The sequence below is a fragment of the Ips typographus genome, linkage group LG2, assembly GCF_016097725.1.
Source record: "Ips typographus isolate SLU linkage group LG2, UJ_Ityp_2.0, whole genome shotgun sequence".
In the NCBI taxonomy this organism is placed as follows: Eukaryota; Metazoa; Arthropoda; class Insecta; order Coleoptera; family Curculionidae; genus Ips; species Ips typographus.
In genome coordinates, this window is record NC_138423.1 from 20,389,505 (window position 1) to 20,415,458 (window position 25,954).

General features: G+C 35.3%; 1 protein-coding gene across 1 annotated transcript in view; it reads left to right on the top strand.

The window, feature by feature from the left end:
* retn (retained) overlaps positions 1-25,954 on the top strand; it is a 90,977-nt gene that overhangs the window by 39,954 nt on the left and 25,069 nt on the right. The window contains 1 exon segment of the mRNA XM_081972355.1: positions 20,437-20,509. Coding sequence (XP_081828481.1) covers positions 20,437-20,509 — 73 coding nt within the window.

A 25,954-nucleotide genomic window follows, 5' to 3' on the forward strand; every position in this document is an offset into this window, starting at 1 on the left:
CCAAAATGACCAATTTTCAAAAGCCCCCCGTATCTTTGAAACAAAAAGTTTGTGCCGCCCACTTTTCGCCAGTCATCTCAGCTCAGAAAAAGAGATCAGAACACGTATGCTACTTTTTTTCTATCTATTACCGTTTTCTCTGTACCCCGTAAAACCATCGAAAATGCAGCACCCTGTACAGTTCTCGGGATATACAGGGCGGAAGTTTCAACAGCAAATTCCATCAACGTGGTCGTTTGTTTGTTAAGCTCAAAGTCCCAAAAGTGCATTTTTTCAAATGGTGGACACCCTGTATTACGTCAGAATATTCAGTTTCTGAGATATACAGGGTGAAGGTGACATGACCAAATGTTGATCTGGTTATTACTAATGTTACTACCAAATTTGCCTGGAAAAATGTATTTCTTTGTTAAATCTGTAAGAGTTACTGTCCGTATTTAACAATTTCCACTTAACTTTTGCGAACTGGACTATTTTAGCGGTAATAGAGTGATTCATAGCAATTTGTAGCCCTTAAAATCCACGGATGATGGTTAAGAGCCTTTTCAAAAGGTAACTTTCTTCTTAATTTATTAACATGAATGATGGGGGTTCATTTTATTAAAGGTACTTCAAAAAGATATCTAAAAGTTTACAATGTTAGGTTAGGGTTAACTATTGGTTTATTGAGATGTCGATCATTTTATGTTATCTCAACATTTTTTGGTAAACACATATCTGGCAGAATTTGTACCCTGGACGCCTGAATTTAAATTTCAAGAAAAAATGATTCAGATTTTTTTTGTTTTCCTGTCAAAACTGAGGTATTGTGTGGATTGAGGAAAGTTGCCAAAATCCTGGCAATAAATCAACCAGATCACAATACATTCATCATGTGAAATGCAAAGTATTGGGGGGTAATAAAACGAGCGGCGTCGCGGTCACAGACAAACCGAAATCGCGGTCATAAAACGTATCAAAATATTATTAAAGTAAATGGAAGCATTTCGGTGGACAAGATCCAACTGTATACGCGCTGTTAAAGTCTTAATTCATCGAATGATAGTTCCTTTGATACTGAATTAACGATGTAAAGTAGCTTTGATCTTAACCGGCCGCGTAAACAAACTAGCTTCGGGCGGTAAACGTAAGAAAACAAAGGATTTTATTTCACAAAGAAATTGGTACACCAGTTTTATTGTTTTCCTTGGTGGGAAAAAAATTGAGACGGTCCTGTGCAAAAATCACCAACATCAAACACGTTATAACTTAATTAACATCAATTAAATTTAATTAGGAATTGGACGGAGATACGGGACGCATCAGTTAATCCAACTGGCAATTACCCACTACGAAATCATTTTTCTGTCTAGCTAAAGGCGTTGGATTTTATTTAGAGAAATTGAATTACAATTGGATTAGACCCAGCGGTCTGGCCAATTATTTGCCATTAAAAACAGCAACAAACAATGCACGTTCAATCTGTTTGCAAATTAATTTTTGAATTTTCGTATTAGTCACCAGTACACAAGGTGTCGGGTCTCGATGATGAAGTGACTCGGTAAGTGAGACAACGTGAATTATACCCTCGTAGGAGTTATTATATTTTAATATCAAGTTCGTCTGGAGATGTGCATTCGGTCGTATAAATTTACGGCGATTTAATTCAACAATATGAATAAAACACGATCGTACAATGCCCACCAGTCGCAAAAATTATACGGCTTGGCCCCGAAATTTGTAATTTCATTTGAGAGACGCGATCCTACATCCTCGAATACTAAAACGATCTTGTAGATTTTTATTTTTGGAGGAAATGCGAAAGAGGATTTAAGCAATTTTAGGAGCATGATGTTGGCCTGATTTAAGTCAGTTGAAAGTTGTTTTAAATAAAAATCATGTTTTAAATCGAAAATTCAAATTTTTTAATTAGATTCTATCTATCCTCTTATACGGGACGGAATCTTGGACACTCAATGAAAGCACATCCAAGAAAATAGAAGCCTTCGAAATGCGACTCTATCGAAGAATGATGAGGATATCATGGACCGAACATATCACTAATGAAGAGGTACTAAGAAGGATGAATAAACAAAAAGAAATTATGAACACCATCAAGATCCGAAAACTGCAATATCTGGGCCACATCATGAGAAGCGACTCCAGGTACTCCTTACTCCAGACAATCATCCAGGGAAAAATCGATGGAAGAAAAGGTCCAGGAAGGAGAAGAATATCTTGGCTGCATAACCTCAGGAAGTGGACCGGAAAAACATCAACCGAACTCTTCCGCATTGCCGTAAACAAGGTTAGGCTCGCCATGCTGATTGCCAACATCCGTAACGGATAGGAACCACAAGAAGAAGAAGAAGAATTAGATTCACAAAATAAACTAAAACGAAAATTCTTTAAAAAGCAAAACCGCTATAACTTTTCTTCATTTTCATTGTAAAGCTTAAACAACAAAACTAATTTTCCTCCTTTCTCTATTCCCAACCGGTTTTTTATATCACAATGTACAAATCCAAACTTTGCACTGATATTTTTTGATTGACAGGAAGTAACTAAATCACACACTTGTTTTACTCCGATCACGTATATCAAAATGAGAACAAAACATGTTCAAAACACTCCAAAACATTCAAATCTCCTGATTTTACCCAATAAACAACCGATTTTTTGTCCAAAACTTTTACTAATTTAAAATAATCGAGAGTTTGAATTAAAATAAAAAAATATTATTTATGATTTGTTCATTTAAAATCAAAGTTTGCCCAACCCTGCTATAAACGCAAGCAGCCAATAGAATTAGGACTATTTGGAAATTATAAAATGCCAAGTAGATGGGTTTTTTGTTGCAACCACACTGTAAGTAGTCTACAGCTCCGTGAAGCCAAATTTGACAGTTCTGACGTTAAAGTTACTTTTCTTACGTCACGTGACACCTGTCAAAACCCTTGAAACTACAAATAGTTGTTTATTTGAGGAATTTTACTGGAAGTTGTATTTAAAGCTCTATGAAGCCACATTTGACAGTTGAGACGTTAAGGGACACTTAAATTAAATAAAAAATCACTTTGTCACACACAAATATCGCCGAAATTATTTAATTTTTGTATGGCACATTTGATATCACTTTGTTGTATAGGAAAGGGAAAAATGTGAAAAGTTGTATAGATATGGGAAAGCTAATCCATATGACGTAATAATATACAGAGTGTGCCATTTGAAATAGTGCAGTTTCTGGCCACTAAAACTAAAAATTTACTGCAAAATTTTGGTGCTCTTTCACTATCAAACCAAAAATCAACTTTTTAGGCCTAAACGATTTTTTTAGTCAGATTAAGTTTTCCTTAATTCTTAAGTCTTTTATTTTTCTCTAACTTGATTGATGATGATGACTTTGATTGTCTCTAGCCAACCTGTATTGTCTTATTGGTCATGGGTTGTTTATGTAATATTGGATCTACAACCAACTAAAATGACACATAAAAAGCTGCTGCCATAATTTAATTTGTAATGCCTTTTTCGGATAAATCAATACTTCTTGAGATATGGGACGTGAATTGGGATATTGGGAAACGCCTAAAAACGTCCCGAGATATTGACTTAAATAACACTTCCTTATGTTAAAACAAAACCAAAAAAATGTATTGGTCAATTGGGAACTACTTGAAAATTTACCTTTTTTGGCAGGCACTTCCTTCACACCCTGTATAAGGCAGTTAGAGTGCATTAAAGCAAAAGTTTTATACATCAGTAAAAAGCCAATAATCCAAGCCCAATGACAGTCCAAACCGCAGTAAAATCTGTGGCTTCGGCGAGGTTTTAAAAATGACCCAAAAAAGTCACTGTCCCGGTTGACGTGGCTAGCAGTTTATTTAGAACAACCAGCTTAATACTGCACTTAGGGTATTAAAGAGGTTATTCAAGGACACAATTGATTCGGAAAATGTTCCCAGCCCTAGGGGTTGACTTGTAAAAGGGTTGGATGTTTATTAACCGACAAATAACTGACCATTACTCGCAGCATCGTCACCATCTGAGAAAATAATTGTTTCGAAGCCGGCTAGATGCAAGTTTTTCTGTCCGATCGCGTGAACTTGAGCCTCCCCTAATGCACAATTAGTCGTAAGCATCGATTCGCCTTACCCAATACGTATAACCGGATATAAATCTAAATATCGGTTAGGGTAGCTCGAAAATCCGGTCGTTCCAGCTTCACGGAATGCACGCTCGTGTGGTCACTTTCCCTCAACACACACATATGTATTAATCTCATGAAGGGGAAAGTAAATGACTCAATCAACGACATAATGAAGTGGTCAGGGCTGAAAAGAAAAATAACGAGCCCGCAAAGGACCAATACTTCTTATCGACGATAGATTTGGCTCGAACAGATTCAATCATTTATCTCGACGAATTTGGGGCCCTCGCAAACCGATGAGTTTCGTTTTATTTCGGTGGATTTTACAATCCGGGAACGTGTTCCTTCTCACGGTAGTAAAGTGGTGCAAATCTAGTTGGGAATTGCTTTACCTATTTGGAAAAATGTTGATTTATTGCAAATTGCCCCACCGGTCGAATGAATACGGAGAGCTTTCTCTCTTTTCATGTTTTACGTCTCAATCGTAAAAGAACTTCACTCACCAAATATCTATTTACTTAATTGAGTCGACGTTCAGGTAAAGAATGTCTTGCTGTGCAGTATAGTTTATTTATCAAGAAATTTGAATAGGAACACTGAACGTGATTTGAAATGATTCAGAAGAGACACAACGGTCTTGGGAGACACATAATTTCAGAAAATTACTTTTTCCTAAGTTTAAAAATGTACTAAAAGACGATAGGGATGGAATGTATTTGAAGAGTAGATTCAAATGATCTGCAGATCTTAAAAATATCTGGTAAAAGTGTGTTTTTAAAAGTGGATGGAAGTATCAATACCCTCTGAAGATACAAGAGTATTGAATGACTGATTTTCAGTACTCCTTAGCGATACAATCTTTGACAGTTTTATACAAATATCAACCTTTCAAATATAAAAAAAATGTTTCAGACCTTCAGGTTTTGATACTTCTAAAGATGGAATTTTACAATTTAGAAGCCCCCAAATTGCTTTAGATGTCTTTCACCATCTTAAATGGACAAAAATTGCACTAGTGTGCATACAGAACTAACCTAACCTAACCTATTCTAGGTTAGGAATAAACGATTCTCCTTTTTCGAACCACAATCTGTTTTTACGTTTTACACCGGGTAACAGACAATGTAAATTAAGAAATTTCTACCAATAACTCACAAATGTGAGTATCATGAAGCAGGTCAGCGGCAATAATCGATAGACGACGACCGTCTGACTTTTATGGGTTTGAGATAAGTTAGGGGATCGCTTTGTAATTTCTTCGATGATAAAATTATGTTTTTCTAGCCGTAAAAGTCAATTATTTATCGTCCGGTTCTGAAAGGGTTTGCCAATAAAAACTCGAATGGAATTTTGGGTGTTACTTTGACTACCTTTGTATCGATTCGAAGAAAGTTTGTGTCCCGATCAGAACTTTACTTTGAATCTTGAAAAACTTTCTTAATCTCTGTTGAATTTGAATGAAGAATGGAGTTGCAATTACTGTATCATCCGCATATCGACCCCTAATAGGCAAATAACAGAAAAAGTCTCCAAACTAGAATTCGATGACTCTAATGGTTATTGTGGTATCGTATTCTGGTTTGAGGCGATCTAATGCAATTTAAGCGGTGGACATTGACGTAATATCGCCGCTGCACACCTCTCAGGCCAGTCAACTTTGCGTTCAAATAAAATTATGATAATACGAATAGCAAATGAGCTGTCTATGTGATGAATTGCCGGGTCCCACTCCTCCGCGCTATCCGCGACTGTAAATACTTTATAATTACATACCGCTTCACTTTGATTCTCGACTCTAATGAAGCCCGTAATAGCCGTTTAAGGCCCGTCTTAACCCCCATTCCGGTTGATCGTGGGTTGATTTCGATGATCCGAATGCTCCAAGCGTATATGGATTCGTTCGCAAACATGCCCTAAATTATTGGATCAATTGAACACCGAACCATACTTTCAGTAATATATGTTTTGTCAAATGGAAGCTAAATTGTAGTGATGGGTACATTATCGGTAAGGTAAATATTTTACTTTACCAGGAAAATTTGATTGGTAAATTAACAGTAAATTACAAATACTGTATTTCTGGCAGTTCAAACTGTACCAATGTTTGTTGTGTTTTTTCAGGTTGTTTAATAGGAAATTGTATGAGAATTCCAAAAATGTTTTTAAAACATTCATTTTCTCACTCCAAGTGGGTTTTACAACAGATTTTGTTCCTGACGGTTCTTTCAAACTGTTTTTCTGGCATTTCACACTTTGACACCTCTTTTCTTCCTGACTGTACCAATGTTTGTAGTGCTATTTCAGGTTATTGGATAAGAACTAATAAGAAGTTTAATGAGGATTTCAAAAATGTACTAAAACAGTTTTACAGACAATTTTTGTCCCTGGCTGTCGTTTCAAACTGTGTTTTTGGCAGTCCAAATTTTGTACTGTTTAAAAGTGAAGGTTAAGCACCTCGTGTTCTTAGTTGACCGCCCTGTAAATCACTGCAAATATTAACCCAAATTTAAATTTCGTTTTACATTGTAAAATATTTTAATAGGTTTTATTAGGGTTGCAATAAAAATACCGCCAGTCAGTCGGGTATTTGGGACAAATCGTCCCTTCAAGACCTAATCGATTCAAGTAAACAAGGTTTTTTTCCATCTACCTGCGCCATTATAATTGGCTAGGAAGTGTGCGGGAGGAGTATTCCGGCACGCCATCTATCTGTAAATTGGTATTCAAGTAGGCCCTTTCTTGATGTCCGACTGTCGTATCAGTAGTACTTCTAGGGTCAGTTTGGAAGGTGGGCGGTCGATCTCGCTAAACCGGCAAATGGTGTTGATCCTTTTAAGTTCGAAGATTCTACCAAGTTTTAATTCCGGAACAATTTTAGTGTCGGTGTGTTTTAGTAACTCATAACTACATCATCACTTATCAAGAAGAGTACTTTGAGTAAAAACTGTGCGCGAATCAGTTCAGAACGTGGTCAATCTCGTTAACCGGTTATTTGTGTTGATAAGTTTTAATTATTTCCGACTCAATTTTAGTGTTTGCGAATTTCAATAATTTATTTAAAACCTTATCAAGAAGGGTACATACAGTAAGAATTATTTGCGGTTCGGCTGGTGATGTCGTCTAAACTTCCATCTAAATCAGAAGTGGATGAGGTTGGTATATTAATGTTTTCATTCCATTGTGCTTGTGTCAAATTAATTACTTTGATATAATTAATTGTGCTATTGATGTTTAGTGTGTGTGTTTGAGACAAGAGACTTGATTACGTGTAGAATATGTGAAACATTTACTTAGCTAAAATTAGAAAATATAATGTTATTTGTGTCACTGTTCCGTGATTGCCAAACCAGGCCTTAGAAAATCAAAGATGGCAAAAAAGGTCACACATCTTGAAATATACCTACAGGATGTCCGATAAGTAGTGGTAGTAATAGTTAGGGGTTAAAATAATACGATTTAGCCCAACATACCTGACTATAGATGAATAGTTAATGGAAATACAGAGGGTCAAATTTTTTTTTTTAAATTCAGTTTTTTCAACAATCCACTTGAAGTTTATTGTTGAAATGAGGTATTCGAAGGCTTTCGAGGATGATCAATTTAAAATCTCTTTTTGTCATATTTGTCATCCTCAAAAATCCCCGAATATTCAATTTTACCAAAAAAACTTGTTGTTTGTGAGTTATTTTAAAAAGATTATTTTAAAGGAATAACTTTGATCCCCTGTATTTTTGTTTCCTTAGACTTGATTGGCCTCAGAAATCCGTAATTCAATTATTTACCATTTCTTATGGGAGACCCTGTAATATATTCAACTTCAAAATGGCGTTTTTTATTTACAGCCTCTTAGTTAGAGACTTATTGGCAGACACCTCTTTAACTGTAGTAAATTCCAAAATGGGTGGGAGAAGATCTTGTGACGAATAAAATGGGCGATATTGGTATGTGACAACTGCCTACAGTTTTAGATCAAACATGGCACTACTATTTTGAAATATGGGGTAAAGGTAGGGAAAAGTTCACAATGCCCGTCTAAGACAAACTTCTTTTTTTTCTACTTTGTGTGCAAAAAAATATGACAGTGAATTTTGTAGTACGTCAATAGCAAAATTCTACAAACAAAACTTTTTGGAGTATATGACATAAATAAGAAATATTTTTTTCTATTACTATGATACTGTGAAACCTGAAAACTGTGAAATTCAATCCCATAGAGGTACAAAACGACGAAACACACATGAAAAGTAACAAAATCACTGTGACTTGAATTTTGTATCTTCATCAATGCATTTTTGGCATTTATATCAGTTATCAGTGTGTATTTCTGACTTAATTTTAGCCTGTTTTTAAATGTCACTTCTTCTGGAGCAACTTTCAACTTACTGCTTTTGTTTGACCAATCACAAACTACAAACAATGCTGTAATTTACGCAGAGGCTACACATGTGAACTTACCGTTAGGCACTTTTGAGTGTCTAATATTTGTCATACAGTCTGACAACTTTTAAGAATTAAAATAAAATCTCCAGACAGTTTACAGCTTATAGTAACAAGGCAAATGTCTGTATTTTCTGGTCTGAAATATATCGGCAATGGAATGTGTTTTTCAAGTCTATAAAACGTTTTAGAAGTACGATAAACCAGATTGATCGTTTTCATTTCGATCCTGTTTAGTATGCATTGTGATATAAATTACTGAAATATAATGTAGAGAGAACCGAAGTTCAATTCAAATCTTGTTGGTATTGTGACTATAGAAATCACTTGGCATCCCATAATTGTGAGTCCAGATCTTACAATTTTAAACTAGGTACTAGTTACCACTCGAGTGAGAATTGATAATGCAAACAAAGTCGACAAAGAAGGTTGTTTTGCTTTTATATGTAAAGTTTATTAACAATATGTTGGGTGTAAGACTAAGAGGTTCTTGTATTTGTCAGGGGATCAGCTACGTTTATTTCCTTTTTATTATTTTTATTGCTTTGCCTCTGTTTGTTTTTGCTTTTATTGGGCGCCGTGGGTGGCTGGGCTAACTAAGAGCACTTTTAAAGTAAACGAAGTAAAATTTCCATTTTGATTCACTCACAGAAACCACTTAATCTTTGAAACGTGTGTCGGAATCTTTGATCTTGCATTTAATTCGGATTTTTCTCGAATTATTTTGATATCACACGATTTTTGTTGATTTTGCTAAAACAATATTTGCCTGGATGTATCGTAAAGTTGAAGGTTTTGTCGCCCTTCCCAAAATTGACTGTAAAAAAAAATCCGTTTACGTTTGTAATATGATAAACGCTTTAATTTAATTGCCCAATTTAAAATTGTAAACTGTAACCTTGACGTATTAAGTATCAGTCATTAGTAGTGATTAAGTTTCGATTCTTAATCATGATTTATGAGTGACCAAATTTATGTTTGTGGTTCTACATTGTCAGAAAGTTTTCGAATTAATTCAAAAACAATTAATTTCTCCTAATAAAATAATTATTTGAATAGTGATATAAAATGTGATTGATCTGCTTTGTGATCATTCCGCTTTTATTAAACATAATTACATTATCAACTATTTCTGGAAGAGTTATTATTGTTTTATGATAATATCGGCACACATTAAAGTGTATTGTGCAATTGTATCATTGAAAAAAAAAATTACATTGGTTTAATATAAGCTGCAGTCATTTCTATTTGAATAAGCGTTTGAATAAATTTAAATTATTTGTTTATAAACTAATAACATTTCAAATAGCAAATCTATTGAAATTATCATTGTATTTAGATTTTTTTATTGCAATTTGCCATAAGTCCACATGTGTAGTATTTGAGTAAATTGCAGCACTGTGTTGAGATTTTCGCAAATTGTTATCACTATTAGGGAATGCACATAAAACAGTATTAAAACAAAATTTAGTGGGTTTATGAATATGTTAAACCATTTTTTTAGCAAATTAACTTTCTCTGCAGAAAAATTATGGTTTTTTTTCGGAGTCAATCAGTTCTGAATCAGAGAAGAACGATTGGTGTTTTGACAACAGAAAGACTTGATTTTGATTTTTTTTAAATGATTCAAAATTCCGGGAACGAAATGTTTTGATAACAAATCGCGGCCGTTAATAATTAACTGCGCCTGTCTATTATAAAAAACCGGCGACGATTTATAGCGCGGATAATTAAATTTCGCCCATATTTTATAAGTTGCACACTTATAACTTGTCCAATAATTCATTGCGGCAAGATCACCACCTTGTGGCTCTCTGTCCATGGTCTTTTTATTACGTTTCATTAAAACTGACGGGACACCATACTTTTTGGTTACTTTGTGGCGATTGTTTAACGCTTTTATGACTTCCTGCAAAATGGCAACGATCTAGAGAACGATTTCTAGCTAAAATAGTCTCTGATCGTATTGTAGTTCATAATTTATTTAATCACAATCAATTTATTTTTGGGGAAAATGTCAAGAGAAATTTTAGAGAATGATGAAGAAAAGGATAATAATTGCTCATCAAAAGCAATTTCAGGCAATAGATTTTGGACCATTTGGAAATTATAAAATGAACCAGACTGTAAGTAGTCTTTACAGCTCCATGGAGCCAAATTTGACAGTTCTGACGTTGAGGAACAACTTAGTACGTTACTTTCGTGCCGTGACAGCTGTCATTACTGTCAAAACCCACTCACCTATGATCTGAATGTATAAAATGCCAAATAGACGCGTTTCTTGGAAGAACCAGACTGTAAGTAGTCTTTACAGCTCCATGGAGCCAAATTTGACAGTTATGACGTTGATGAACAACTTAGTACGTTGCTTGCGTCACGTGACAGCTGTCATTACTGTCAAAACCCACTCACCAGTGATTAGAAAGTATAAATATACCAAATATATGTGTTTCTTTGAGGAATGGAATTGCACTATAAGTAGTGTTTACAGCTTCATGGAACCGAGTTGACAGTTCTGACGTTGTCAAACAACTCAGTACGTTACTTTCGTGCCGTGACAGCTGTCACGACTGTCAAAACCCATTCACCTATGATCTGAATGTATAAAATGTCAAGTAGATGGGTTTCTTGGAAGAACCAGACTATAAGTAGTCTTTACACCTCCATGGAGCCAAATTTGACAGTTATGACGTTAAAGAACAACTTAATACGTTACTTTCGTACCGAGACAGCTGTCACTACTGTCAAAACCCACTCATCAGTGATTAGAAAGTATAAAATACCAAATAGATGTGTTTCTTTGAGGAATTGCACTATAAGTAGTGTTTACAGCTTCATGCAGCCAAATTTGTCAGTTCTGACGTTAAGGAACAGTTTGATACTTACGTCTGTTAAATTTTCACGTTTTTTTGAGCTTTTCGACATTGCCAAAATGACTGAATCAAGAGTTTTAGCTTTGGCAACGTTAATTGGAATAAAATTTTTTGACATGAAAAAGGTGAGTTAGAATCGTCCAAAGTTCCATTGGCTGAATTGTTTTAGCCCTAATTTTCACTTTATTTTTGGAATCACATAAAATATTAAGCAATAATACTTATACTAACTATTTAGCTATGCTGTTAGATTAGATATATTGATAGAACCTTCACTCCAGAATACTTTTACCCCAAAGATAATTTCTAGACAAATTGTATATCGTAATACACTAATCCTTGTATTCCTGGGAATATTTCTTATTAAAAAATAACTAAAAGAGAATAAATCTTCTCGGGGTTAGTTACCCTATTGAATAATTTATCTACGTTTACCTAGTCCCCTCGTTCATTAAACCCCAACTATCGTGGTGGTTTCTGCAACCGAAAGATTTTCTCTGGACTTAAACCGTATCCAAACAATGTATTATTCATAATTTCACGTATAAATAAAGCGACCCCGCCTTAAAACGTCGCTCATACGTGAAAATGCAAGGAAAAACGACCGCAGACTCACCCGAGGCGTTCACGCATCATAATCTGCCTAATTATCGAAGCTCTGCGCCATTGTGATGCGGTTTTATACTCGGTTATTGTGCTCGCATAATAGACTGGGAGCTTCCTATTGAGAGATATAAAGGCCGGTTCACAATAGCGACGAACGCACTTCTGGTTTTTTCGGGTCACATATACGAGAGAGTGGAGGTTTTGACCCTTCGCCATTGTCGAAAGTCAAGTGATTTGATCCCCTTGTCTGAAATGTTTATGTCGAAAACGATGTTTATCTTTTATATTTTCCGCCTGCCCTCCTTTTTTATTGTGGCCTGGGCGGTTATCATGCGGTGTCATCGCCTCATGTTTTTCAATATAAATTACTACTTAATTTTACGCTGAAATGTGGCCAAGATTCACTTACTCGTCTGATTAATTAAGGTGGTAATTGAACCCTGTAATGTAGATCCTTACGATAAGATTGCTTGATGTTAATCTTGTTTTACCCTAGTTTTGGCACCAAAAGTGATAAAGAGCCAAAGTATAACCGGAAGTAGAGGGCCGTGTTTGGTTTTTTGGCCCCTGACGGCCCCCAGAGGCTTTGGAGCGTTTTCAAACTCACGGATCCAGATTCTACGTTTGATTCTGAACAATTTTGATCTCTTGAGTGTTTTTTGACAAAAACGGACCCTAAACTTTTCAAAATTGAATAATTCCGACATTTTTCAAGTTACAGAGTGCGCAATCCCCTCAAATTAAAGCTCCTTGGGTGCTCATTCCTGCCATACTACTTATTCGATCGGTTTTTGTAAAACTTATACAGAGAATTAGAGGGTCGTGTTGGTTTTTCGGCCCCTGGCGGCCCTCAGGAGTTTTGGTCCTTTTTAAAGCTTACATAACCAGATTTTATGTGTGATTCTCAACAATTTTGTTCTCTTCAAATTTTTGGTATCTTGAACTGTTTTTGAGATATTTGACAAAAACCAGTTGCACGCTACTTTGACCAAAACGGACCCCTGAATTTCCAAAATTGAATAATTCCGCCATTTTTCAAATTACAGGATGTGCAAACAAACCACTCAAATTAAAGCCTTTTTAAAGCTCTTACCTGGTATTGGAAACATTTACACTATAAGAAAAGTTGAATTTCACTAATTGTTAATAAAATTAAATTTATCGATTTTTTAATTATTAACAGCTACTAAATAGTTAAGTTTCAATATTGTTTAATGTTTAATTTACTTTTAAACCTTTGAAAGTTCGAAAAAAAAAGTTTTTAAAGCACTTAGTTTTCTAGTAGAAATTAGAGCCAAAAAAGTGTCTATCGCTGCTTTATATCAAATTAGTCATTTTTGATCATAAATAAACTCATCAAGTCTATATAAAATACTATTTTTATCAAAAATGGTCGATTTTAGGAAGATTTACCAATTCGAAACTTCCAAAGCTTTAGAAACTATTTTCAAAACAATCATCAAACTCATTTTTCTAGTGACGTAGAAGTTAAGGGAAAAAAACATTGTTAACCCATAATCTCCGCCACTGCTTTATCCAAAATGAACAGATTTACAATCCAAAACTAGACTATTCCTAAAAAAGTAGATCTCAGTGGAGCAAATGGTTCCCGCGATATTTACAAAAAAAGATATTATTTCAAATTTGACACCCTGTATCTAGAAGAAGAAGGGCATTTAAGGGAGTAGTAGACAAGAACTTTTTCTCATAATTTGGAATGTATCATCTCTTCTTACACTTTGCGACACCAATTCTGGGACACCTTGTATTATGCTGAAGAATACTCATTCAAAAAGAAATTCCTTCAGTGTACAATCAGCAAGGAAAAATAGTTTATTCACAAATGCATCAAAATGGACAAATTCTTTGTTATGAAACCAGTCCACACACTTGATTTCTAATATACAGGGTGTCCCACGACGAAAGACATCGATTGATATTGGAAAAAGTATAAATAGGAAGGTTTTGAAAATTTGGCAGGATACTGATGTGGGCATGCCCAATTTAACTAAAATATTTTCAAGATGGTTGCACTTCCGTTTATACCGGAAGTCGATCACAACTTTCTTATTTTAAATAGAACACCCTATATATTATTACATATTTGGATTCCTCACAAAATTCTGACCAACTTTTGTGTACAATGCCCTATGCCTATCTCTAGCCGTTTTCGAAATATTTGATGTTTTTTCAAAAAAGTGACAGTTGCAACGCTCAACATATTTTTGTACTCTGTCAAAACCGTATTTCATTTTGCAATAAAACTTTGGGTTATTGTAAATAAAGGATCGTTTTAATAAACTGAGGGTGCGTAATGACTCATTTGTATACAGGGTCGTCAAAAAAAAATCATAAACCTGCCACTAAAAAAAAATTAGTTTTTTAAATAGAAACCCACATTTTTTATGACGGAATCATTTTGAGCATTAAAAATGACTATACGTTTCAATTTACTTGCCTATACCTAAATCCAACCCATTTTGTTTTATTCACTTTTTTAGAAAAACATCAAATATTTCGAAAACGGCTAGAGATAGGCATAGGGCATTGTACACAAAAGTTGGTCAGAATTTTGTGAGGAATCCAAATATGTAATAATATATAGGGTGTTCTATTTAAAATAAGAAAGTTGTGATCGACTTCCGGTATAAACGGAAGTGCAACCATCTTGAAAATATTTTAGTTCACATCACATCAGTATCCTGCCAAATTTTCAAAACTCTCCTATTTATACTTTTTCCAATATCAATCGATGTCTTTCGTCGTGGGACACCCTGTATATTCTGATGGTTAGGTTAGGTTAGAAACTGAAGTGTGATGTTTTAGGCTGGAAAATTAGTAAACAATAGGTGATAGAGCAGTGACGGACTAGTGCAGTTTTCAACAGAAAAATGGTTCTAGTAATCCATTTTTTGCAAAATCAACCATCAAAATACAAAAATTATCGTAATTTAGTGTGTTTATCAATATTGATTTCCGGTCAGTGGCTTTCCAGATAGTTGATTACCGTAGCGCACACGATCGAATATAAAAAGCGGATGAGTTCCCGAAACGCGCTAATGACCTCCACAGATGGATCCCCCTTCTTCCAACCACGAAACAAATAGGCCGCATAAAACAATAAAACAGGAAAAAAAACTCATCAAGTCTAACGCGTAAAATCGTATCGCATAGATTGATTACCGACGATTTACCAGAGAGAGAATAAACGCTGTCAGTGGTTGATCCTTCGGGGTTTGATGAGCGCTAACAGCCGCTTGATTGATGCGATGCCCCGCCCCTGCTCCGTATAACAATATCGCTATTAATTACCTCTTTTGTTGTTCACAATTTAATGCATCTACTTAATATCGAGGCACCTCGCGCAACATTCTACCTTTATTAATTATATCCCTCGTCCAATCGGTTTTTAATTGCCGGGGGATGGACGCTCGCTGAAGACGTTTGATTTGTCTGGTTAATGATGAAGTGCTGGATCTAAAAGTTAAGAATAGTGTATTAAGGGCATAAGATGCAAAATTAATGTATCTAGGAACGTGGCGTATTATCTAAAAGACCACACACACCATAAAACAGAGTGAAGAAAAATTAACAGTTTTTCACAAAATCTTGTAGATCATATTGATCACAAGTTGAATGAATGTATGATTTTCTCATAAACGATGCTCCTTCAAACAATATAAATTATGCATTCGTTTATAGTAGTTTGGCAGAAACATTCCCACAAGTCTTCGATTCTAAGCAGGCCAGCGTTGAATTCATTAAGCACCTGTCCAATCAGCGATGCTTATTAAATCATTTGTCATTATTACAAAGAGGACGTCGCTCCTCGACGGCTCCCGGTTTATTAGTAATTGTGCAATAAATCCGAAGCCGCGTAGACAAATATGTGGGCAAAATTCTCAATCAATCGACGCTTATCTGCATCTTTATTTTAAATTATGCAGATTGAAGGTGCGATCGCGCTAGTTTGGAATGATACGAACGCGCCAAAGGCTTTGCTCGATTTCAAGATGCGAGAGGAAGAAGAAGAGTGGTCGGAGGAACAAGCGCTAAAGTTATCGAGAGAGATGTATCGAACTATACGAGAGCGATTTTAATTTGGAATATGTCAACGATGCTCGTGATAGATGAACGGAGTGGGCTGTTGCAAAAAGGGCGAATTAATTGTTTTTGGAAGGTGTGCTGTTAAATTACAGGGTGCGACTAGTATTGAACCCAAATATATCTATTAACATAGAAGAACACAATAATTGGATTACCACATAAGTCACTAAGGACAAGTCTAGCAGTGACATCTGCATTTTAATTAGTAATGATTGAATCGTAAATCCTTAACTTTGGAGATGAAAAAGAACAATGATGTGTAGGGTAGGAACAATATGCCATTCTTTGTTGGGAACGAAAAACGACTACTTTTTAGTGATTGTTATAGTAAGCATTAGAACTGTCAAAACTGAAGTTGTTCCAGGGCTTTGCCCCAAAGCAGGAATAAAACTTGAGTTATCTTTTATATTAAGATTATCCTCTCCATAACTTTTCGCCATTAAATCATGGGTTGCGGATTTTAAAGTGTGGCAGAACCAACCCAAAAGGCATCTTCTGGAAGACCAAAATTGGCTACCACTGATGAAATTATCCAAAAATTGCACCAAATTCTGTTAAGAAATTGCTGACACTGGACTGGAAGAATATCCTAAACACTGGAAGCCAAATGATCACCATCTTGGTCAACCTTGGAACCAAACAAGTGGACTCCCGTGGGAAAACTATTAACAAGGAATATTATTTGATTTTCCTAGAAAAATTATGCCAAAAAAAATATAGAAAAACACGGACAATGCCTCTTGTCACAAGTCTCGAGTTGTTATGAGTAGAGTTAAAGAAGAAAGGTTGCAGTTGCTGCCAGATGCATCTTATCCATCAGATTTAGCTCCTTCTAACTTCTGGCTGTTTCTGAATTTGAAAATGGAAAGAAAAAGGAAGATTAAAAAGCTGGACCAATCTTTTCATAAAAAAGGTCAAATGGCCTTAGAGCAGTGTTGGTCTAAGAATTACGATTGTATTCTTTAATAGGAGGGAAACTGTCCCAGGAATGTCGTCTGTGCACAAGACTCTAGACATTTCATTAAAACAGAACTGCCATCAAATGCTGACGTTGCATTTGAGAATTTTGTGAAAAAAGCAGCAATCTGAAAGCTGCTTTTTTGACCATCACAATCACAAACTGTTTTCACTTAAATACATACAAGAAAGTATAATGAACTTTGCTTCACTGTTGTGTTGACTATTTTGTTGTACGTATTTTATTACTTCCACTATTTTGCCACTGCTAATAAACGGGTACTAAATCACTGACTGTACTTTTTAGGTACAAATTGCAGTATTAAATCAAACTGTTCACACATTCCAACCAGCTTTAATGTAAAATTAACTGCTTCTACAAAATGACGGTAGGTAGGAAAAGCACATAAAAGACTGAGATTCACCAAAAAATCACATCTGATGGGTAATAATTCAACTATTCATTCTTCATTATTCAGTCTTTAAATAAAGCAACTAATTCGTTGTCGAGCAAAGTTAAAGCAGACTCACTCTATATACAAAAGGCTGATGAGTATTCCGATTGAAGTTGTTTTATTTTAATCGATTTATCATACGCAGATACACAAAGGTAGGTGTTTAATATTAATGAGAAAAATTATTAGTCTCGAATTCACATGTATCGAGATCGGTAGAGGTGTTGAAGACGATTAAGGATCGGCCAGGTTATTATACCTCCCGACGTTGGCCTATCTCGATTTAGCTACGGGGTAAATTCATTAAGTATAAATTTATTTGGCTCTAAACCATGCCAATATTCGAATCATTTACGGTCCGTAATCGAGATATAGAGCTGACGATTTATGGGCCTGCTTTAGGAGTTTAATGTTATTAAACAAATTCGCCTCACACACACGCACAACTACAACACTACTAATACGATCACTGAGGTAATAAATGACGCTGGCTAGAAGGCTTTAACAATAGCATCCAGATAAACGGCTAATAATACAAATGATCGCAATTAAACTTCTACCATTGACCAACAACAATATCCAATAATTTTCGGTAAAAATGGCAGAATTGATTGGTTTTCTTAGACTTGAGGGCCACGCCTTTCCCGGTGCCTCGACGCAACACTATCAATTTAATCGTTTACAAAAGATATAATTTTCAATCATTAACAGACAGACTATGTAATTACACGGCTATATAAACGAATGTTTACTGGGAAATACAATTTGACTTAATCGGTAATTAACCATTTTAATGTTTGTATAAGTCCACTGGGTATGTTGTGGACTGTTCCACAGGCTTAAAACTTTTTAAACTACACTCTACTGATCAGTAGATTCAGTATGGAATTTAACAAAAATACACTTAAAACCATCAACCAGTAATAATTGGAGCTAAACTATAATTTAAACACAAATAGGTTAATGTATCGGATAATAAAAACATATTTATTGTTCGGCGATAAATTGACAATTAAAATTGCACGTGAATACAAACAATTTATAAAAGTTCATGAATAATTTATACTCGACGGGACCTGATAGCGGTATATGTAGGAGTTTATTATTTCCATAAAAAAGGTGAATTTCCAAGGATGGTTTTAAATATGACACGCTTTAACGGACTATCGTAATACGGCCATTTTTTTCGGTTTAATTGATAAGCGCGATATCAGTTTAATGCCGATGTTATGCGGGCGGAAAGTAATTAGTTACAAACGTTAATGCTCTGGGTGATGTCGTTTACGCATATTAGATTAACTGATAGAATTTTAAATTTGTCTGCCAGTTTGACATTCAGGTGTACTAACCCAATTATGTTATTTAAGATGGTTTACAAATTTTGCATCAAAAGTTCAAGGAAATAGTTATTTACGCTACAAGGGAGGAAAGTGCAACTTTTGCTTTCAAGAAGGGAAGGAAAATACGTCAGCTCTCCATAGATTTTTTCGAAAAATTTTTGAAAATTGTTTTTAACTGCCTAGACTGGTAGAAATGTGACCTGGACTGTGATTTGTTAAAATGGTGACTTACGCCCTACAAACTGTCAAAATTGCCATAAAATCAAGATCATCTCGGAAACCGTGTCAGTTAGAGCAAAATGAACGTCAGATTCGTGTTTGAAATTAGTAAAAAAGGTCACTTTGATTGAGCAAAATCCAATATGACTGTTGTTGTTATTAGGCCCAGAAATCCTAAATTTAAGTCACAGTGTGCACTTTTCCGTAAAATCGTCCATAACTCTCTTAGTTGAAACATTTTATATAATATCACAAAAGAAAGCTAATAAATGGGGCTATCACGTGACGTTGAGCAGGCAGGGCTAAGTTGTATAGTTTGGCCGCTAGAGGTCGTCAAAGTTGACTCTAGTGTTTTGATATTTTTCTTGAATATCTTAGAAACGCCTCAAGTTATAGAGGTCAGAAATTTTTACCATAAACACCTCTTTGGATGTTTGGTTCAATAGAGACATAAGTGAATTTCAATGTGATGTCACAGCCACTTCTTCTGGGACAAAGAATTGATTGATCAATTTGTCAAAAAAATGTCAGAAAACCGCATTGATTTTACTTTTACTCCCTGGGGAGGAATATGATTTCACTTTAGTTTCCTAGGGACTAAAAGTAGTATTTTCATCCCTCAAATAAAGGAGGAAAGTCACATTTTCTATACGAGTAACAAAAAAAAATGTTTTTTTTTTTATATGATTCTTTACTGTGCTTTTCAAAATTGAGTTTAAAAAGGTTGACATCAATTACCCATCACGAGCAATTTTGCATTGCAATTTTAGTGACATTGACATATGACAAAATAAATTAACAACGGTATTGGTGCAATTAACTCTCACGAATCGATCCACTAACTAAAGGTCGATTTTTCGCTTTACACAGTAGTTAACTCGAGATTAATAAACGGGGGCCTTGGGGGCGTAAATTCCGAATCGATTTTTCACTCTCGCGAGCAAATTCCCCATCATCTCGCTGCACTATTTTCATAAATTCGTTATCTGCGTTAATCGAGACGCGCAACCCTCGGAATAAAAAAAAGCTGGGCCTTAAGCGGGCAGGCCGCCCGAGTAAATTGTAAAGATAGATGATTCCGGCGGACAGATTAGTTAACCAGGGTTATTAATGACCGTGTTTAACCTCCACAACCCCACCTCTCGACAATGGCCGGCGTTTTAACACCACATTACAAGCGATTACCGGGAGGCTTAGTTATTGTTTGCTTCGATTATTCTCTAATTAAAGTGCTACAACGATCCGATGTATTGTTATTGCTCTGGGTGTGACTGGGTTGTAGGGAGGAGTTGCTGAAATTGCTGTTTCTGTTTCAGCTCTACGAGATCAATGACGACCCCAAACGGAAAGAGTTTCTAGATGACTTGTTTTCATTTATGCAAAAACGAGGTAAGTCTTTCTTTGATTTCTTTCTTGTTGTTTAGACTGTGATATTTTGCACCTAGTCTGTCACATTCAAAGCTTAACCTAGCTGAAGTTGTCTTTAAAATCGACTTGTTGTGAAGGACAACTTAGGCTAGGTTAAGCTTTGAATGGTTACAGTTTCATAGGAAATTGAAATTTGATCAAATATAATTAAGGGAATTTAATTGAAAAGTAACCTTTTTCCTTCCAAGCTTTTTTCAGTACTGATAGAAAACATTATTCATTATTTTCGGTATACAAGCCTGGTGTAGTTGTTGCACAGAAAGTGACAAGAATGACATGTGTCGTTGTGCTAAAACGGATGTGATGACAGTTGGTCAGGTGACCATTGTATCAGAAAGTCTGATTAATAGGTCTATTCGCAGAAGGAATTAGTAATCAGAGAAATAGATACGTCCATTGGCCATAAGCCAGAAAACGTCATAGTCACGTGAGCATTCAACCAATGAAACTTGACATTTACTGTTTCTGAGTTGGAAACCAGTCAGGGATTGCCTCTGCGAACAGACCTCTTATCTTGAAACCATATCAAATGACGTCACATCCGTTTTGGCACACTGACACATGTCACTTCCAAAGTTTATCATTATAACTTTTTTGTTTTTGAGATTCAGGGGGAATTTGAGAAATAACACTTTTGGGACACATATTCAGATATCTTAGAGCTTTTCAAAAAAGTCAATTTTTTAATTATGATGCAAGCATATGGTTTTTTAATGTATCACCTTCTATATTATTCTTTACTTTTAATGGTCACGTGACGAATTTCAAACATCAAGTTTATTTTTAAAGGTTTAGTCAGTTTAGTCACTTGTTTTTAACGTCAAAAAGGAATCCTAAAGATCACGTGAATGGTTAAAATGTTAAAATATGATTTGAAGGGTCACGTGACTGTTTTCCAGTTTAAACTGATATTTTTAGAGGAACGTGACTCTTTTTACAGTAAAAATGGTTACGTGACGATTTTCAATCATCAAACTTTTTTTAAAAAGGTGACTTTAAAACGGGATAGGTCATGGGACTGTTTTAAATGGCAAAATCGTATTTAAGAGGTCACGTGACAGCTTTTTAGATTTAAACACTGAATTCACGTGACCTTTTTGACTAAAAATGGATTTCATAATGTATTAAGTTAAGTATAAAATTCTACGATCAAACAACTGTTAAGTGTAGATATACTTGAGTAATATAGAATATATCGCAATATTCTCAAGATTTTAAAAGCAGTTTTCAATCACAACCATGCAAAACAGCAAAATGCCAATCTGGCAGCAATCCACACAACAACAAATATTTATGTTACTTCTACAGGGGTTTACTATTGATTAAATATTCACTAAAGTCTCTTCTCAAAAGTTCCTTGCTTTTAGGGCGGTTATTAATAAGCATCTTGTCAAACTTTTTCCTAAAAATCGATACTACTTCTTTTCTTTTCTATTGTTTACCAAGGTCTTAAATTCTAAGATTACGCACGTTTTCAAGAATTTCAATTTGCAAATCTGGTCCCTTAAATAGAGAAAGTACCGCTATTGATTGTTTGCTTTTCTCGGAAGAGGGTTGTCGTTACCACCCTGCAGTGTTTACTTGGAATGTTATGGCATTACTTGTACTTTAAATCAAACTTTTCCACTAACAAGTTTCTATTCTTAGCTTAATAAATTGTAATTACTGATGGTGGTACAGATGGTTTAAAACACTTTTTGATACAAGTTTTCATGGTTTTAAGGTTGATTGAAAGGGTGTAATTTTAGATAGTTATTCGAAAACTCTCCGTATTACTGACTAATACCAAAAATGTGTTTTAAAAGATGTCTTGTCAAGTACCTGCTCTATACAATATTGGAACCGGAACAATGCACAATTGACTGGTTTGTAGGTATCAAGGTTTGAGGTCCGTGTCGGCTTGATAAATGGTTTTATTGCCTTATTCCCGAAATCAACAATTGAGGGTCGTGCAGCTTTCCTAAAAAAAGTTACATTTGGATAGCATATTGTCGTTTTATTTTCGAAACGAAGGGTAATTGAAACATTTTCTTGTCTCTTGCTGCTCCAGCTTGTTCGAGCTGCCAAGACGAATGTCGGGGCGTGTTTCTTTTGATGGCGGTATTATTGTACCTTCACGACCGACCGGAATCCAAAATACGCACAAAATTGTTTACTAGAAAAACTTACCAGTCATGCTTAACAGGACGAGAGTGTTTTAAAATTAACGCATGCCCCACATCTTGTCTCCGGTTTCATTTTGAATAAAATTTCCACTTTGCTACGCCACTGAATGATAAAAGTTTTCATGTTCCAAGAACTCTCTGAAATGCATTTTAATAAATTTAATAACCGCACGATTCCCCTCAGTCACGATATAATTAGGACAATTTCGCGCACATTTCGATGCAAGAGTAATTGTTACGTTTTTAAAGTTAAAAAATGGTAATAACCCCACTTTAGGGTTCTGACGGAAAATATCAATTCTTTGTGTGTTTATTTTAATACCTGCCGAGTGATATGAAATTAGCGGGCATGAAAGTTGCTGCGGAATCGGGGGGGTCGCGTGCATGTCGAACCAACAAAGGAAGAGGTAGGTTACCTGCGTTAAGACAACATCCTGCCTTGTATATTTTTCGTATAATGTTGTATGTTGGATGACAACTTTCTATTAATTAGTCGATGCAAAATATCACAGTCACAACAACACTTAAACTGGATTTATAAATTGACACAACACAACATAAACCCAACACAATCACAGCATAAGCATAGCTTCTTGAAATGTTAATCTATGCAAATTTTTGTGTAGAAATGACACAGATTAAGGCTTTTTATTATTTTCAATATAATAATAACAAAATAAGAGAAAGAAAGTGATTGGAGTATAGTGAAGGGACGAGAAGTGGAGGATAGTGGTATAGTTGGATTTTTACCTTTTGAGAATGACGTCATCTTTTTACATCTTTGTTTCTCGCATATCAAACATGTGAAATAAACAATTTTAGCAAAAAAGGCACGTTGTTAATTTTGTCGTCCTGTCAAATTGAAAACGTTGACATTTACTGTCACTTTGATTTAAACGAATATCAAAGGTATAAAAATGCTGCGCTACAATGTGAAGGCCCAAATGCTAATTCTAAATGTGCTGCTTTTTTTCGAGTACGAAAAGAAACCAGATGTCAACTGAAACTCTCATGATCACTAATTTTTCAAAGCATTTGTAGGTTAAAATTTGTAATCTAATTCCAGACATGCGTGTTTTTTCACCTGCTTGACGTCATTCTCAAAGGGTAAAAATTTGACTATAGAAGAAGATTAAATTAAAAGACCTTCACAAATCAAAAATCACAGGTCAATAAAGGGTCTGGGGTCTGTGAAGTAAATTAATCAATAATTTATGTTCAATGACATTCAGCAGCTTTCAGATTGCTGCTTTTTTTGACCAATCATCAAACCACCCACTCTGTTGTAATTTACACAAATGCTGTTTCTGGTCTGTTCCTCTTAAAAGAGCATCTTTCCAGATAACGTTTTCAATGTTTTTCCAAAGATTTTGCAAGAAACTATATAAATCAACATTAAACTTGGTGCCATTTCAACTTGTGTAATATGATTTCATCCAGAAAGAGTTTATAAGGAGATGATTACAACCATAAACATGACCCACAACATAAAGAAGAGATTGGATTCCGCGATAAAAGTGACGTAATAACGAGGAACGAGCAAGTGCGAAAAGGCCAATTAAAAGGAGGAGTTACAATTTTATGGGCTGCCATTTTAATCAAGAAAGGAGGTGTAAACAATTTTTGTAATCTCCGTTAAGAGCGTCTATAAGGCGTAAATCGAGTCAAATTAATGCTTCTGTTGATTTTGAAATATGTGCTTTGATTTTCTCTTCGAGTGGTTAATAGTTAAATGGATTTTTTCTTCAATTCCGATGACATCTGCGACGTGTTATTTTCGTACTTTATTGCTGGTTATAAAATGATTTCAAATGGCTGTTAATCTTGGATTGATCACATCCAGCTGTTCCAGTCTATAGTCGTGCATTTCCCAAGATTTGAAAATAAAAATTTAATATCGAACCTTTGGTGTACCTCTAAATCATCAAGCCGGGAACGTAATCAATTTGGACGGTGATGTTGTGTGAAAACAACTTTTTCCTGCTTCGGATCTTTCCTTCCACCTGATATATTTCAGATTAACAAGACACCGAGCCAGCGCATCTGCCAAAACAAATCCACCGGGGGTTCGCTCCGGCCGATACAAGTCGTAAAATTCAGCTCGCTCGAAAGAACATTATTCCAAATGCAATTATGAAAATGTGACTTAATGTTCCTCAGATTTATGCCCAAACTTAAATGTATTAATTTACGATCTTATCCTTGCCGCCGGCTGAGAACGGAAAGTCGAATTTCGCATCTCTCTGGTCCATTGTGTTCCACGACCATATGGTGTTGGTTACTTAGACCAAATTTAGATTTACCTCCCAGCTACGTCGATATTAGAATCTGGAAACGTCAAATGGCTCGAATGATTAATGACATCGGCACAATTATAATTAGCGGACACTTCCGCTATGTTTGTGTTGGCAGTCCCCTCTGATAAACGTGTCTGTCGTTCAGCGACACTCTGTATAATGTCTTATTGCCAACTTCACATCTGGTCACGGTGGAGACAATCTTTCCTGGTTCTAAGAACTGATGGTTACTCTGTTCATGAATTAGTATTAATTGATTTTTTGTCAAATATACCAGTTTTGGTGTCTAAAATCTAATCCACAAAGATCCATATGGTCAAAATTCATTTACTAATAAGCCATTTCTGAGTAATAGAAAACTTTTCCTGTAGAATAAAATGACAAAAAATCTTAATCATCTTAAGAAACATTTTGTGGTTGTATGTTAGAAGACACCCTGGACGTTGCCACATTTTTGTTTTCTGGTGGAACTTCCTGTATATCTCTGGAACACTAAAGTACAGAGTGTTCCATTTTAAATAGTGTACTTTTTAGGGCTTCGATCTCATTGACAACCATTTGATGCAATATTCTGTTTGCTCTGTTGGCTGTCTGTAAAGTAGGCCATGACACGCTGAATCTAGTGACGTAATAATATACAGGGTGTCCCATTTTAAATAGTGCACTATTTGACCTTTAAACGCACAACGTAAAAAATTGTTAATATTTGTTAATGCAAAAAATCCAAAATTAATTGTTTTGTCGCAAGAGGTTGCAAATGAGCATGATCCCAAAATTTGACAGTTGACAGTAGTAGTAGTGTTCCAGAGTCACGTGACAACTGGCATAAACGTCAAAACTGTCAAACTTTGTCCAGCCTGGACATGAAGCTTTAAAAAGCATTATTTGGAACTGTTTTCTTATAGCATTAACCACAAAATGTGTTTTAGAGCTTTATGACCCCT